General features: G+C 38.3%; 1 protein-coding gene across 1 annotated transcript; it reads left to right on the forward strand.

Moving 5' to 3' along the window:
* The first annotated feature begins 38 nt into the window (after positions 1-38).
* Positions 39-3,614, forward strand: JRKL (JRK like). Its single transcript, XM_033207905.1, has 2 exons — positions 39-123; positions 527-3,614. Exon 2 carries the CDS (start codon positions 694-696, stop codon positions 2,266-2,268), a length of 1,575 nt encoding a protein of 524 aa, XP_033063796.1. The 5' UTR covers positions 39-123; positions 527-693; the 3' UTR covers positions 2,269-3,614.
* The last annotated feature ends 10,193 nt before the right edge of the window (positions 3,615-13,807 follow it).

Here is a 13,807-nt window from a genome sequence, read left to right on the forward strand (position 1 = left end):
CCTCTGGGTGGGGAGAGGGGCGTGGCCGAGCGGCGGGAGGGAGCGTCTTCCGGGAGCGTGGCTGGGGCGGAGCGACTGCCGCGCGGTAGTCAGGGAGCTGTGCGGGTCCTGGTTGCAAGAGAGGTGGGGAGAGGGGCCTGGCGGGCTTTGAGGGACTGGGAGGACTGTCCTGGCTAAAGCAGGCGCGGGAAACTGGGGCTGCGGGGCGGGAGGGCCCTGCTCCTGGGGAAGGAATCTAACATATCCGTCCTGAGGAAGGGTGCCAGTCCTTGACTCCTTGGCTCTTCCGCTCTCTGCCGTAACTTTGGGGTGTGGCAGGGGTTAGTGACGGGCGGTTACCTGGGATCTAGACGTGCAGGAGGTTCATGGCCACGATGGGGCTATGGTGTTTCTCGCGGCTGCTGGGGTAATAAAACACATGCCTTTAATCCGGATTATCCGCGGTGACATGGGGCCTCCGCTATTGCCCGTATAAAGTTAAAGGCCTGTTCTCTCAAACTTCCTCCTCTTTCACCTTCTTCTGCAGTCTGTTTGCCAGCCAACCCCAGCCCGGGAGGGGATCAGGGCCACCAGGTTGCTGGTAAGGTTGAAAGACTGAGTGTGTTAAGACTGTTAAAGTGAGCCTGTGTAAGAGAAGGAAGGATTTTGTGGATTGCTACTTTGTGAGTGTGGGGTGAGTTCCAGAACCTCGCTATGTCAGGGAAACGGAAGCGTGTGGTGTTGACTATTAAAGATAAGCTTGATATAATAAAGAAACTTGAAGACGGAGGTTCTTCCAAACAACTGGCAGTGATTTATGGAATTGGTGAAACAACAGTTCGGGATATAAGAAAAAATAAGGAAAAGATTATAACTTATGCAAGCAGTTCTGATTCCACAAGTCTTTTGGCCAAGAGGAAATCTATGAAGCCATCCATGTATGAGGAATTGGACAGGGCAATGCTGGAATGGTTCAACCAGCAAAGAGCAAAAGGGAATCCCATATCTGGACCGATTTGTGCAAAAAGGGCAGAGTTCTTCTTTTATGCTTTGGGAATGGATGGTGATTTTAACCCCTCTGCCGGCTGGCTAACTCGTTTTAAGCAGCGGCACAGCATTAGAGAGATTAACATTAGAAATGAAAGATTAAATGGAGATGAGACTGCGGTGGAAGATTTTTGTAACAACTTTCGAGATTTTATTGAACGAGAGAATTTACAGCCTGAGCAAATTTACAATGCAGATGAAACTGGACTCTTTTGGAAGTGCTTGCCTTCTAGGATTTCAGTAATCAAAGGTAAATGTACTGTCCCTGGGCACAAATCAATTGAAGAAAGAGTCACAATCATGTGTTGTGCCAATGCAACAGGTTTACACAAACTTAAACTTTGTGTTGTGGGGAAAGCAAAGAAACCTCGCTCCTTTAAATCAACTGACACCTTAAACCTGCCAGTCTCTTATTTCAGCCAAAAAGGTGCATGGATGGATCTTTCCATTTTCCGACAATGGTTTGATAAAATTTTTGTGCCGCAAGTTCGAGAGTATTTAAGATCTAAAGGCTTGCAGGAAAAGGCTGTGCTCTTGTTGGATAATTCACCAACACATCCAAATGAAAATGTCCTAAGGTCAGATGATGGCCAAATATTTGCTAAATATTTACCACCTAATGTGGCCTCATTGATTCAACCTTCAGATCAGGGAGTCATAGCAACAATGAAGAGAAATTATCGTGCAGGTCTTCTCCAGAACAACTTGGAAGAAGGTAATGACCTGAAATCATTCTGGAAGAAGCTAACTCTGTTGGATGCGCTTTATGAAATAGCAATGGCATGGAACTTAGTAAAACCAGTGACCATTAGCAGAGCATGGAAGAAAATTCTCCCTATGATAGAGGAGAAAGAGAGCTTGGACTTTGATGATGAAGATATTTCTGTGGCTACTGTGGCTACCATTTTACAACACACCAAAGGATTGGAAAATGTGACTACTGAGAACCTTGAAAAATGGCTTGAAGTAGACAGTACTGAACCAGGCTATGAAGTGTTAACTGATAGTGAAATCATCAGAAGAGCACAAGGCCAGACAGATGAATCCAGTGAAAATGAGGAGGAAGAAATTGAGCTAATTCCAGAGAAACATATTAATCATGCAGCTGCTCTTCAATGGACTGAAAATTTATTGGATTATCTAGAACAACAAGGTGATATGATTCTACCTGATAGACTGGTAATACGTAAACTTCGAGCCACCATCAGAAATAAACAGAAGATGACCAAGTCAAGTCAATAATGTCATTTCAGTTTTACTGTTCTGCTCATTGTGTTTGTGACAAACTCTGCAATATGGCTTAGTTTTCTTTGTATTCTGAATTCTCAGACTTGGTCCTGTGAAATACAGGCACAAAATGTATCTGAAGTGGTTTGAGGATTATGTGTTTTCATCATCTGCGTCTTTTGTCCTTTTATTTGTACAGCTACTTATCAGAAGATGATACCGAATAGATATAAATTACATGTACACATGTATTCACTTTTTAGAATATGCAATTATGCCTTCTGTAACAGTGGCATTCCCTAATTTTTCTAGTGAAAGTTAGAGATGACAGACTGAACACTTTTCTGAAATCTTTTGCTTGATTTATGAAGGCTGCCATAGTTATCTTTTCTTGTGTTAACCATTTTAAATGATGTTTTGTATATTTTAATAGACTGACAGGATGAGAGATTTATATTATTGGATTTCAGGATGATTTATAATAATTCAAAAATGAAATTCAATAATGGGGAAGTAATTATGAATTATAGAAATTATTTAGAAATCATGCCTCAGTTCTCTTACATTTGTGTGGTTTTCAAAAGGGGGAGATTATTCTGGGAAATAAAGTAAATATGGGAAGTGATTGCCAAATGAAAGGGAAACTATGGGAAAGCTGATCTATAAAGAGGCATTGTGATCATTTGTAGGAAACTGGGAAATAAAAATCTGAGGAACTTTAGGTTATTTATACAAAGGGAATAAATAGGCTGATTTTAATTTGGTAAGTCGATCCTTTTATGAATTTGGTAATAGTATAGGTTTATTATTTATTCATCTAATTTTATAATACAGGTTTTGTAATGTTACATGTGATGATATGAGCTCCCACCTTATATGGGGGAACATCTTGGGAATTTGAGATTTAATAAGTTTTTTTAGTTTTTTTTTTTTTTTTTAGTTTTTTTTTTTTTTACTGCATACTCACAAATGTTGTCTATCATTTGAAAAATATTGTCATATCTGGCCCTTTGATGAAAAAAGGAAATTACAATAATAAAGCTTTTATGATTTTAAGTAAGTCATATGTTTGTGTCCTATTTTATAAAGAAAGCAGAAATAATTACAGAAAGTGCCATACACTGAGGAATATTATTGTTTATTATTTTGATACATGTAAAAAGGGATTAATCTGCTAAAATGTAATCTAAATCAGAATTTCGATAATTTTTTTGGTAAACTATGTTTATTCAAGACATTGAAACTACTTTGCACATATTAATATTAATGTAACTTGTAATTTAAAAGTAGAGTGTTTCCATGCCATTTCATGTTTTGACCAAACATTTTTAAAAAGTAAATTAGAATTGTTGTCTATTAGTCATTTTTTAAAGGTTTAACATTTTTTGTTAAAATACTTAACATTTTATAGTGCTTTCTGTAGAATACTAATACTTCAAAAGTATTTTTAGTTTTCCATAATTTCTCTTATTTTCATGATAGATATCTACATTTTTCAGAAGATGTGTGATGAAAGTGTTTAAAAATTAGGTTTATTGCATGAATTTCCTCAGTGTAGAGTGGGAAAAACCATCAGAAGTTAACATACATATTGAATCAGATAATGACATGTTCTGTTGTAAACTAAACTGTATATAAAATAATTTTTCTAAAATGAAAATATGTACTACAAATATTGGAATTTCTGTCTGGATTTGCACAGTTTTTAAACTTAATCATGTCAGCCCAATGCAGCTGTTTCATTGCCACCTAGTGGTAAAACTAACATTGCTGTTAAGCTGTGTGATTTTAAACTTGAATCCCCAGTAAAAGGTTCACTGTTTTGTGGCCATGGGTGTGAATCTTGTGACTCTCTAGCCTGTAAGAGACTGCTCTTCTTTGGTTACAGCTTTTCTCTGAAATCTGCCAGCACTGGTACTCTAGCCCTGTTTTGGATCCTTCTATCCTTAATTATAAAGGCTGATCAGTAGTTGTAGCAGATGATGCCAAAAGCTATTTGGGTTCTGTATCTGCCCCCAAAGTTGTATATCCTTAGCTCCTAATTCCTATTCTATCAGTGCCTTACGAGAGTCTGTGTTTGGCATTCTATTTATCCATTAAAAAATTTGCCATTGGCTCATATTCTCTCACCAGTTTCACTAATTTTTTTCTCATTGATATGACTTGACACAATACTCTCAGAAAGCCAATGACAGTGCAATGTTTCTTACACTTCCGGTAAAGAATTTTGTGAGAGTAGATATACCTACACAAGATCATGTAGGTAATTATAATGTTGCTTTTTTTTCTGAGAGATTTGGGCTTTTTTGTGGTAGGGCCGTTGTAGAAAGTTGAATTCTTTGTCATGGTGAAATTCAGTAAATCAAAAATGTATTGAGTTTTACTATATGCTGAGGACTGCCAGCTGTGGTGGGTCTAGGAAAATATAAAAGAAAGGGAAGAGGTTGCTTTCCTTGAACATCTTGAAATCAAGGTGGAAAAACTATACATATTTGAAAAAAGAAAAACCCAAAACCATCTGGCTCAATTGTAAGCTCATGTAAAAGAACCAACATAACAAGATGTGAACTATGTAAAAAAACCATCAAGATTTAGTTGCTTATTCATTTCTCCACTGATTTCTATTCTGTATACCCTTTACATTTTAAGCTATGCATTGGTTTTGATTTTTGCTGTCCCTGAGTGACTTCATCCATTTCCCTTACCTGCATGTGATCCAGTCACCCTGTCTGGCTCTATGATTTATATATTCAATTGATAAACAGGACTTAAGTCTAGAAGGGAAATTAAAATTGTTGCTTTGGTTCTTATCTATAGTGAACTTTCCATTAGCATCCTAATGTCAGAGCTACCTAGATGGGTTTTAAGAAGTTCAGATAATAATTTAACTCAGTGTCAAAAAATAGCTCAGCTACCTTGGTCTAAAGTAGCAAAATACATCATTATTATCTGTATCTGTTCTTAGCCTTTCCTAATGTATACACATGCCGTTTCTTCTCCCCATTTCCTCCAATGAGCAGTTGTAATGGTTTCTTTTTTTTTTCTTTTTCTTTTTCTTTTTCTTTTGGTATCCTTATTGCTACTTAAGTACTAAAATTTAGTTTATGATTCAGCCTTACAAGATCGTCACTCAAATTCTTTAACTTCACTTAGATGTGTACTCTTAACTGTTCTTCCTATTTAAGTCCATGACAACTTTTCTTAGTAATTAGTTTCAGGCAGTCCTGTGCAATTAGAAGTTGGGATGGAAGCCGCGGGACTTGGGGGCTCACGCCTGTGGTGCCAGCTCTTTGGGGGACTGAGGTGGGCAGATCACGAAGTCAGGAGATGTGGACCATCCTGGCTAACACGGTGAAACCTGTCTTTACTAAAAATACAAAAAAAAAAATGAGTAAAAAAATAAAATGGTCAGGCATGGTGGCAGACGCTTGTGGTCCCAGCCACTCGGGAGGCTGAGGCAAGAGAATGGTGTGAATCCAGTAGACGGAGCTTGCAGTGAGCTGAGATCCGCTGTACTCCAGTCTGGGCGAGACTCCAGTGTGAGACTCCGTTTCAAAAAAAAAAAAAGAAGAAGTTAGAGTGGAAGAATGACCAATAGGAGTTGCTTCCCCAGTGACACCTAATGTGAAAATGAGTGTCTGTAGTGCCTCAGATTCTATAAGAATTGCCATATTGTAAAGTGATTCTTGTGGTTGCGTCTCTTAATACTGGAATATGAGCATCTACAGATCAAAGACCATGGGATCAATGTTTTGCAGAGTAGTATATATTCAATAGACATATACTTAAGAAACACTAATTGTATACCTTGTCTAAGACATGTTCTAGGTCATGTATGGGATACATGGCTAAGACTATCTGCATTCAAGAGATTTACAACGGAAAAGAGGAAACATATAAGAAAGGGAGAATGAGTTAAATGTTACTGGAAGAATGCAAATGAAAGACTAATTCTGATGAGTGGCATAAGGAGGTATAAATAATTTTGATATGAGAAGTAGAGATGGTAACAACTGAGTTGGCCTTTGAAAATAGTATTTTCATGATGTTTTGTAATTCTTAAGCTATTTTTGTAGACACTGGTTCAATGTCCAAGAGATCATCTAAAGGATACATTTGGTTGGAAAAGTAAACCTTAATTTAATCTTAGCTGCAGGGATAAATCCATTTGTTTAACTGAGAAGTCTTACTGAGGCTTTGCTTTTTCAGTCTTATTTCCTTCCTGCTGTTTGTAGTTAGGAGAAATTGTTTTTGAAACCTACAAAAGCCCCTAAATTTTTGGACTTTCTCTTTGGTATTTAACTGAATGCCAAAATAAAGATATGCTTTATTTTGCTTATAACTGATTAATTATTTTCTGAGCTCATTTCTTTCTTGTATTGTTTGCTAAACATAGCAAGGAGCAAGTAACATTAATTTTCTGGCTCTTTCCAGCCACTTCCTCTAGAGAAGGGCTTCTTAACTTCAGGGTTATCATGATGCAGATAACTCTGTTGTGGGGGGCTGTACTGGATATTAAAGGAATCTTAGCAATATCTCTTGTCTCTACCTTCCTCCCTGCTCCAGTATGGCAACCAGAAATATCTCCAGGCATTGCCAGATGTCCCCTGGGGGGCAAAATTGTGCCTGTATGAGAATCACTGCTCTAGTATCACAAGCTTAGAGTCAGTGTGTTTTCCGAGTTATTGAAAGTAATATTTACAACATGTTTCTTACCACTATTCCATCTTTCCAGTGCCGGCTAGTTATATCCTTGATGCATATTTCCTACTTGCTAATATAATGCCACATATTTGATTATCACAACAGCACCCCACTTCAAGATACGTATTTCTCTGTTGATTTGGGTAACTGTAGCTGATGAAACCCCCAAATTTTAGAGGCTTAACACAATAAGTGTTGTTTATCTTTTTCTCTTAGTGGTCTTATGATATAAAGCTTTGTCAATGCATGACTTTTTTCAAGTGATTCTTGGACCCAAGTGCTTTCCATCTTGTGATTTCGCATCTGCTAAACACTTAGAATCCTCTACATCCAGTTGGCAGTGGGGAAAAGAGAGAATACAGAGCACACACTTGTTCCTTAATGCCCTTCCTTCAGAAGACATATACATTCTTTCAGTTCACTTGCTATTGGTGAAAACTAGTCACCTGGCCCTACCTTGACGTGGGATGGGGTGATGGGAATGACTCCCTAACGAGGCAGCTGCTTTACAATGACAACTTTATATAATTGAAAGGGAGGCACAAATGGTGTTGAATAATTAGCCCTTTCTGATACAAAAATAGGTACATTAGAGCAGTTATTCTCATAGAACCATTCAGGGAGCTTTTATAAAGAATATCAATACATGAGTTTTACTCGGAGAGGATCTGATTTACTTGGTCTAAGGTGACTATGGTGTATCTTTTATTTATTTTTTTAAGTTCCCAGGTATCTCTAATAATGCAACCGGAGTTGAGAGCCACAAGATTACCAATTTTCAGGGCAAACAAAGTAGATGTGGGAACAAGAGAATAATGGGTTTCTTTGATAGATCATGAAATCAAGACTATGTATAAAATAATAATGGGGAAACTAATTAAGTGCTGATTTACTAATGTTTTTCCCCTCCAAAACTCATGTTCAAATTTAATTGCCAATCTGATGGTAGTGTAAGTTCTAGGTGATTAGGCTATGAGTGCTCCACTCTCGTGAGTGAATTAACACTATTATAAAAAGGACTTTTGGGGGTGAGCACTCGCTCACTCTTCTATCTTCCACCATGTGATGACTCAGCAAGAGGGTCCTCACCAGATGTCAGGGCCTTAGTTTTGAACATCTCAGCCTCCAGACTGTGATGAAGTAAATTTCTGTACTTTATGAATTCCCAGTCTCAGGTATTCTGTTATAGTAGCACAATGGACTAAGACAGAAATTGGTACCAAAGGAGTGGGGTGTTGCTATAACAAATATCTGAAAATGTGGAAGCAGCTTTTGAATGGTTTTGAAGTGACTGCTGGAAAAACCCTGTGTTGCCATGAATGGAGCATTAAGCGCAATATGGGTAACAGATCAGATGGAAATAAGGAATATCTTATTGGAAATATCTCAGGAAAAAACTTGCCTGAATTGTGTCTATATCCAAGGGCTTTATGGAAGGCAGAAATTAAGAGGGATGAACTAGGATATCTGGCAAAAGATTTCTAAGCAGCAAAATATTGAAAGGACTGTGAGGCTTCTCTTAAGCATACATGGTAAAATGCAAGAAGAGAAATGATTTAATAATGGAATTTATAATCAAAAGGGAAGCAGAAGGTTGAGAACTGGAAAATCCCTAGCCTGGCAATGTAAAGAATGAAAAAGCACATTTAGGAAAAAAAACCAAGGCTGTGCTCAAGGGACAGTTGCTAAAGAGATTAGTATGGGTAGAAGGAAGCCAGACACTATTAATCAAGACAATGCGATAATCACCCTAGGTGGCATTTCAAAGATCTTCAGGGGTGCCCCTCACATCGCAGGCCCTGAGCTCTAGGACTTTGAGGGCAGAATAGTTTGAAGGGATTGGCCTGAGGCACCTTCCAGGAACTTACCACCCAGGGCTCCCTGGGCTCCCCTTTCCCTGCATTCTGGCTTACAGCAGTCTTTGGCTATCCCAGCTGTGGCTCAAGACCCCAGGTTGGCTTAAGCTGCCACTTTAGAGGGCACAAGTGATAAAGCTTGGCAGTGTCCACGTAGTGCTAATTCTGCAGGCTCACAATGCAAGAGTTGTGGAGGCATGGCTTCCTCCATGCCTCAAAGGTTTCCTTTGGAAACCTTCCTAGGTTTCCAAAGATGTCATGGAGAGCTTTAGGGTGCAGGCAGAGACTTACCACCAGCAAAGGGTTGTCACAGAGAGTCTCTACTGGGGTAATGCGTAATAGGGCTATGGGGGCAGTGTCATGCTTGAGATCCAGTAGAGCCACCAGGGTGCGGTACCAGGCTGGGAAAGCCACCGGCACTGACTCCAATCTGTGAGAGCTGAACTTTGGGCTGTGTTTGGTTGGGGTGGGGCTGCCTTCAGCTTTGGGGGCCCATATCCACCCTAGTATGTCCAGTCAGGACATGGAGTCAAATATTTTTCTCAAGCCTTAAGATTTGCTATTGTTTACTCTGTTGGGTTTCAGACTTACTTGGTGCCTGTAACTCCATTCTTCTTGCCTATTTCTCTTTTGCAGCGGGAATGTCTATCCTATGCACGTTCCATCATCGCACTTGGAAGCATATCATTTGTTTGATTTCACAGGCTCACAGCTGGATAGGAATTTACTTCAGGATAAATTGTACTTTGAGACTCACCCTTATCTGATTTAGCTGACATTTAGATGAGACTATGGACTTAGACTTCCTTTTTTTTTTTTGAGGTGGAGTCTCGCTCTGTCGCCCGGACTGGAGTGCAGTGGCCAGATCTCAGCTCACTGCAAGCTCCGCCTCCCGGGTTTACGCCATTCTCCTGCCTCAGCCTCCTGAGTAGCTGGGACTACAGGCGCCCGCCACCTCGCCCAGCTAGTTTTTGTATTTTTAGTAGAGACTGGGTTTCACTGTGTTAGCCAGGATGGTCTCGATCTCCTGACCTCGTGATCCGCCCATCTCGGCCTCCCAAAGTGCTGGGATTACAGGCTTGAGCCACCGTGCCCGGCCTAGACTTTCTTTAAAGCTGATGCTGGAACAAGTTAGGACTTTTGGGGGTATTGGGATGGAACAAACATATTTTGTTTATGAGAAAGACATGCATTTTTGTGGGGCTAGAGACAGAACACTATGAATTAAATATTTGTTCCTTCTATAACCCGTGTTAAAATGTATAATAATTACCAATCTAATGGTGTTGGGAGGTGGGGCCTTTAAGAAGTAATGGGCTATGAAAGCTCTACCCTAATGAATGGGTTAATGCTGTTATCAAAAGGGCTTTTTGGGAGTGGGCACTCTGTCACCTTTTCACCTTCTGCCCATGTGGTGACACAACAAGAGGGCCCTTGCCAGATGCTTGCACCTTGATTGTGGACTTCTCAACCTCAAGAACTATGAGGAAAAACAAATTATAAGTTACCCAGTCTTAAGTGTCCTGTTATAGCATCACAAATGGACTAAGACAAAATAAGCATGTGCATGTTTCTGTATATGCATTTGTGTGTGTGTGTATGGGGGTCATGTAACTGTGGTATCAGAGGAAAGAACGTGGGACTCAACTATATTTGAGTCCCAGTTCTACCAATTTTCATTTTGAGATTTTTCCATATGGTTCATTTTACAAGTACCTATCTTGTTTCTTGTATACAATAATCTTCTTTTATTTGATCGTACTAATTTTACTTATTTAAAAGTTATTTTTTGATTTCTATATTATCCCTGTCCTTCTCTACCATTTATTGAGTTTGCAGTCTTTCATAGAGTTGATACTCCAACATTTAGTAATTTTTGATTGTGCACTCCTAACTGCAATTGCTATACCATGAAAGACTACGGTCTTCACTTCTACAGCACATATTGTGGGAAGTATAAAAACATCTGCTAAGGTTTGCTTGGAGCCACTTATAGGATAAGGAATGGATATTATATCTTGCCAGATGGAAAACTTAGGATCTGGTCTTCTGTGCTTGGGTGCTCCCCATTTTTTCTGACTTTTTACCAGCTACAAGAGGTATCCCCCTAATAATTACACCAAGCTCTACTCCTTCCTGAATATAGACACCTTTTTTTTTTTTTTTCTCTCATGCTTAGTCTGGAAGGTGGGGTTATGTGTCTGAATCTTTCTGCTAGGCCTCTAATTGGTCTTGTTTCCAGCTTTCACGACTTCCATATATGGAACACAATTTTGTTGCACACAGTTTATGGTCTTCTGAAAGTTTATCTACCTATTTTAAGGATGTCTGTATTTGCTTCTTTTAAAAGTGTATGTATATATTTTGTATCATTTATATTATTGATGTAAGATGAGAATGAAATATCTGCTCTCTCAACCATTTATCTGATATCAGAAGTCCTAGCCATGTATCTCAGGTGAATCTCTAAATTTTTTTGAGTCTCATCATCTCTATGGGGATACGAATAGTCAAAGCAATCCTAAGCAAAAAGAACAAAGCTGGAGGGATCATAGTACCTGAACTTATACTACAAGGCTACAATAACTAAAGCAACATGGTACTGGTACAAAAACGACACATAGACCAATGGAACAGAATAGATAACCTAGAAATAAAGCCACACAGTTAAAACCATCTGATCTTCAACAAAGTCAACAATAACACACAACGGGGAAAAGACTCTTTTTATTCAATAAATGGTGCTAGGATAACTGGCTAGCCACATGAACAAAAATGAAACTGGACCCTTTTTCGTATACCTTTTATCATATACAAACATTAACTGAAGATGGATTAAGGACTTAAATATAAGACCTAAAACTACAAAAATCCTACAAGAAAACCTAAGACATTCTGGACATCAGCTTTGGCAAATAATTTATGACTAAGTCCCCAAAAGCAGTTGCAACAAAAACCAAAAATAGACAAATGGGACCTAATTAAACTAAAGAGCTTCTGCACAGCAAAATAAACTACCAATAGAATAAACAACCTACAGAATGAAAGAAAATATTCACAAACTGCATCTGACAAAGGTCTAATAACTAGAATCTATAAAAACCTTAAATAATTCAACAAGCAAAAAACAAATAACCTCATTAAAAATGGGCAAAGGACATGAATAGACACCTCTCAAAAGAGGACATAACGTGACCATCAAATATATGAAAAAATACTCAGTATCACTAATCATCAGAGAAATGCAAGTCAAAACCACGATGAAATACCATCTCGCACAAGTCAGAATAGCTCCTATTAAAAAGACAAAAAAAATAACATGTTGATGAGGTTATGGAGAAGAGGAAATGCTTATACACTGTTGGTGGGAATGCAAATTAGTTCAGCCACTGTGGAAAGCAGTTTGGAAATTTCTCAGATAACTTAAAACAGAGCTACTGTTCAACCCAGCAATCCCATTACTGGGTATACAATGGAAAATAAATTGTTCTGCCATACAGACACATGCATTTATATGTTTATCCCAGCACTCTTTACAATAGCGAAGACATAGAATCAACCCAGATGCCCATCAATGGTGAACAGCATAAAGAAAATATAGTACATACATATACACCATAGAATACCTCACAGCCCCAACAAAGAACAAAATCATGTTCTTTGTAGCAACATGAATGCAGCTGGAGGCCATTATCCTAAATAAATTAATACAGGAACGGAAAACCAAATACTGCACGTTCTCCCTTATAAGTGGGAGCTAAACATTGAGCACACATGGACATAAAGAGGGGGAACAATGGAGACTACTAGAGGAAGGAGGGTAAGTTTGTGGTGAGGGTTCAAAAACTACCAATTGAGTATTATGCTTGTCACCTGGGTTATGGGATCATTCATACACCAAGCATCAGTGACACACAATTTACCCATGCAACAAATCTACATACCTACCCCCACGTCTAAAATAAAAGTTGAAGAAAAATAGACATATGATCTAAGTAAACATTTATCTAAAGAAGATACACTGATGGCAAGTAAGTCCATGAAGAGATGCCTGACATCATCATGGAAATGCAAATCAAAACCACAATGAGGTATCACTTCACACCCACTAGAATAACTAGAATCAAAAAGTCAGATAATGATAAATGTTGCCAAGGATGTGGAGGAATTTGAGCCTTCATAAACTGCTGGTGGCAATGTAAAATAGTGCAGCCACTTTAGAAAACAGCCTGGCAGTTCCTCAAATGATAAACATAAAGTCACCATAGGACCCAGCAATTTTACTCCTAGGTATATACCCAAGAAAAATGAAAACATATGTCCGCATAGAAACTTATACATGAATGTTTATAGCAGTATTATTCATAACAGCCAAAAGGTGGAAACCACTGAAATGTTCACCTGTGAACAAATGAATTAACAAAATATGGTATATTTATGCAATGGAATGTTTTTTGGCCATTAAAAAAAGGAATGAAATACTGATACATGCTACAACATGGATTAACTTTAAAAATGTTATGGTGATGAAAGAAGCCAGTCGCAAAAGACCGTATATTGTGTGACTCCATCATGTAAAAGCAGGGGAGAGGCAGTCTATAGAGATGGAAAGTAGATTAGTGGTTGCCTAGAGTCAGGGGAGTGGAGAATGGAATATGAGAGTGACAGCTCAAGGATATAGAAGTTATTATTTTTTGAGGTGATGAAAATATTCTAAAATTGAATGGTGATGGTTGCACATATCTGTGAATGTAATAAAAACCATTGAATTGTACACTTTAAATTAGTGAATCAGTTAGTGTATGAACTATATCTCAATAAAGCTGTTTTCTTAAGAAAACTTAAAAATAAATAAAATTAGGATAATAATACATATTGTTAAGAGATTAAATAATGCATAACATTTTAGGAACTAATGTTAATTTTTATATTAATAGGAAGGATTAAAGGACTGGAGGGCATCATAAACATGAAGAAAAATGTGGGAGAGTATG

This window comes from Trachypithecus francoisi, unplaced genomic scaffold (genome assembly GCF_009764315.1).
Source record: "Trachypithecus francoisi isolate TF-2019V2 unplaced genomic scaffold, Tfra_2.0 Lachesis_group8, whole genome shotgun sequence".
NCBI lineage: Eukaryota > Metazoa > Chordata > Mammalia > Primates > Cercopithecidae > Trachypithecus > Trachypithecus francoisi.

What these genes read in the sequence shown, in the direction of transcription:
- JRKL (XM_033207905.1), top strand. Translation starts at nt 694, where the DNA reads ATGTCAGGGAAACGGAAGCGTGTGGTGTTGACTATTAAAGATAAGCTT.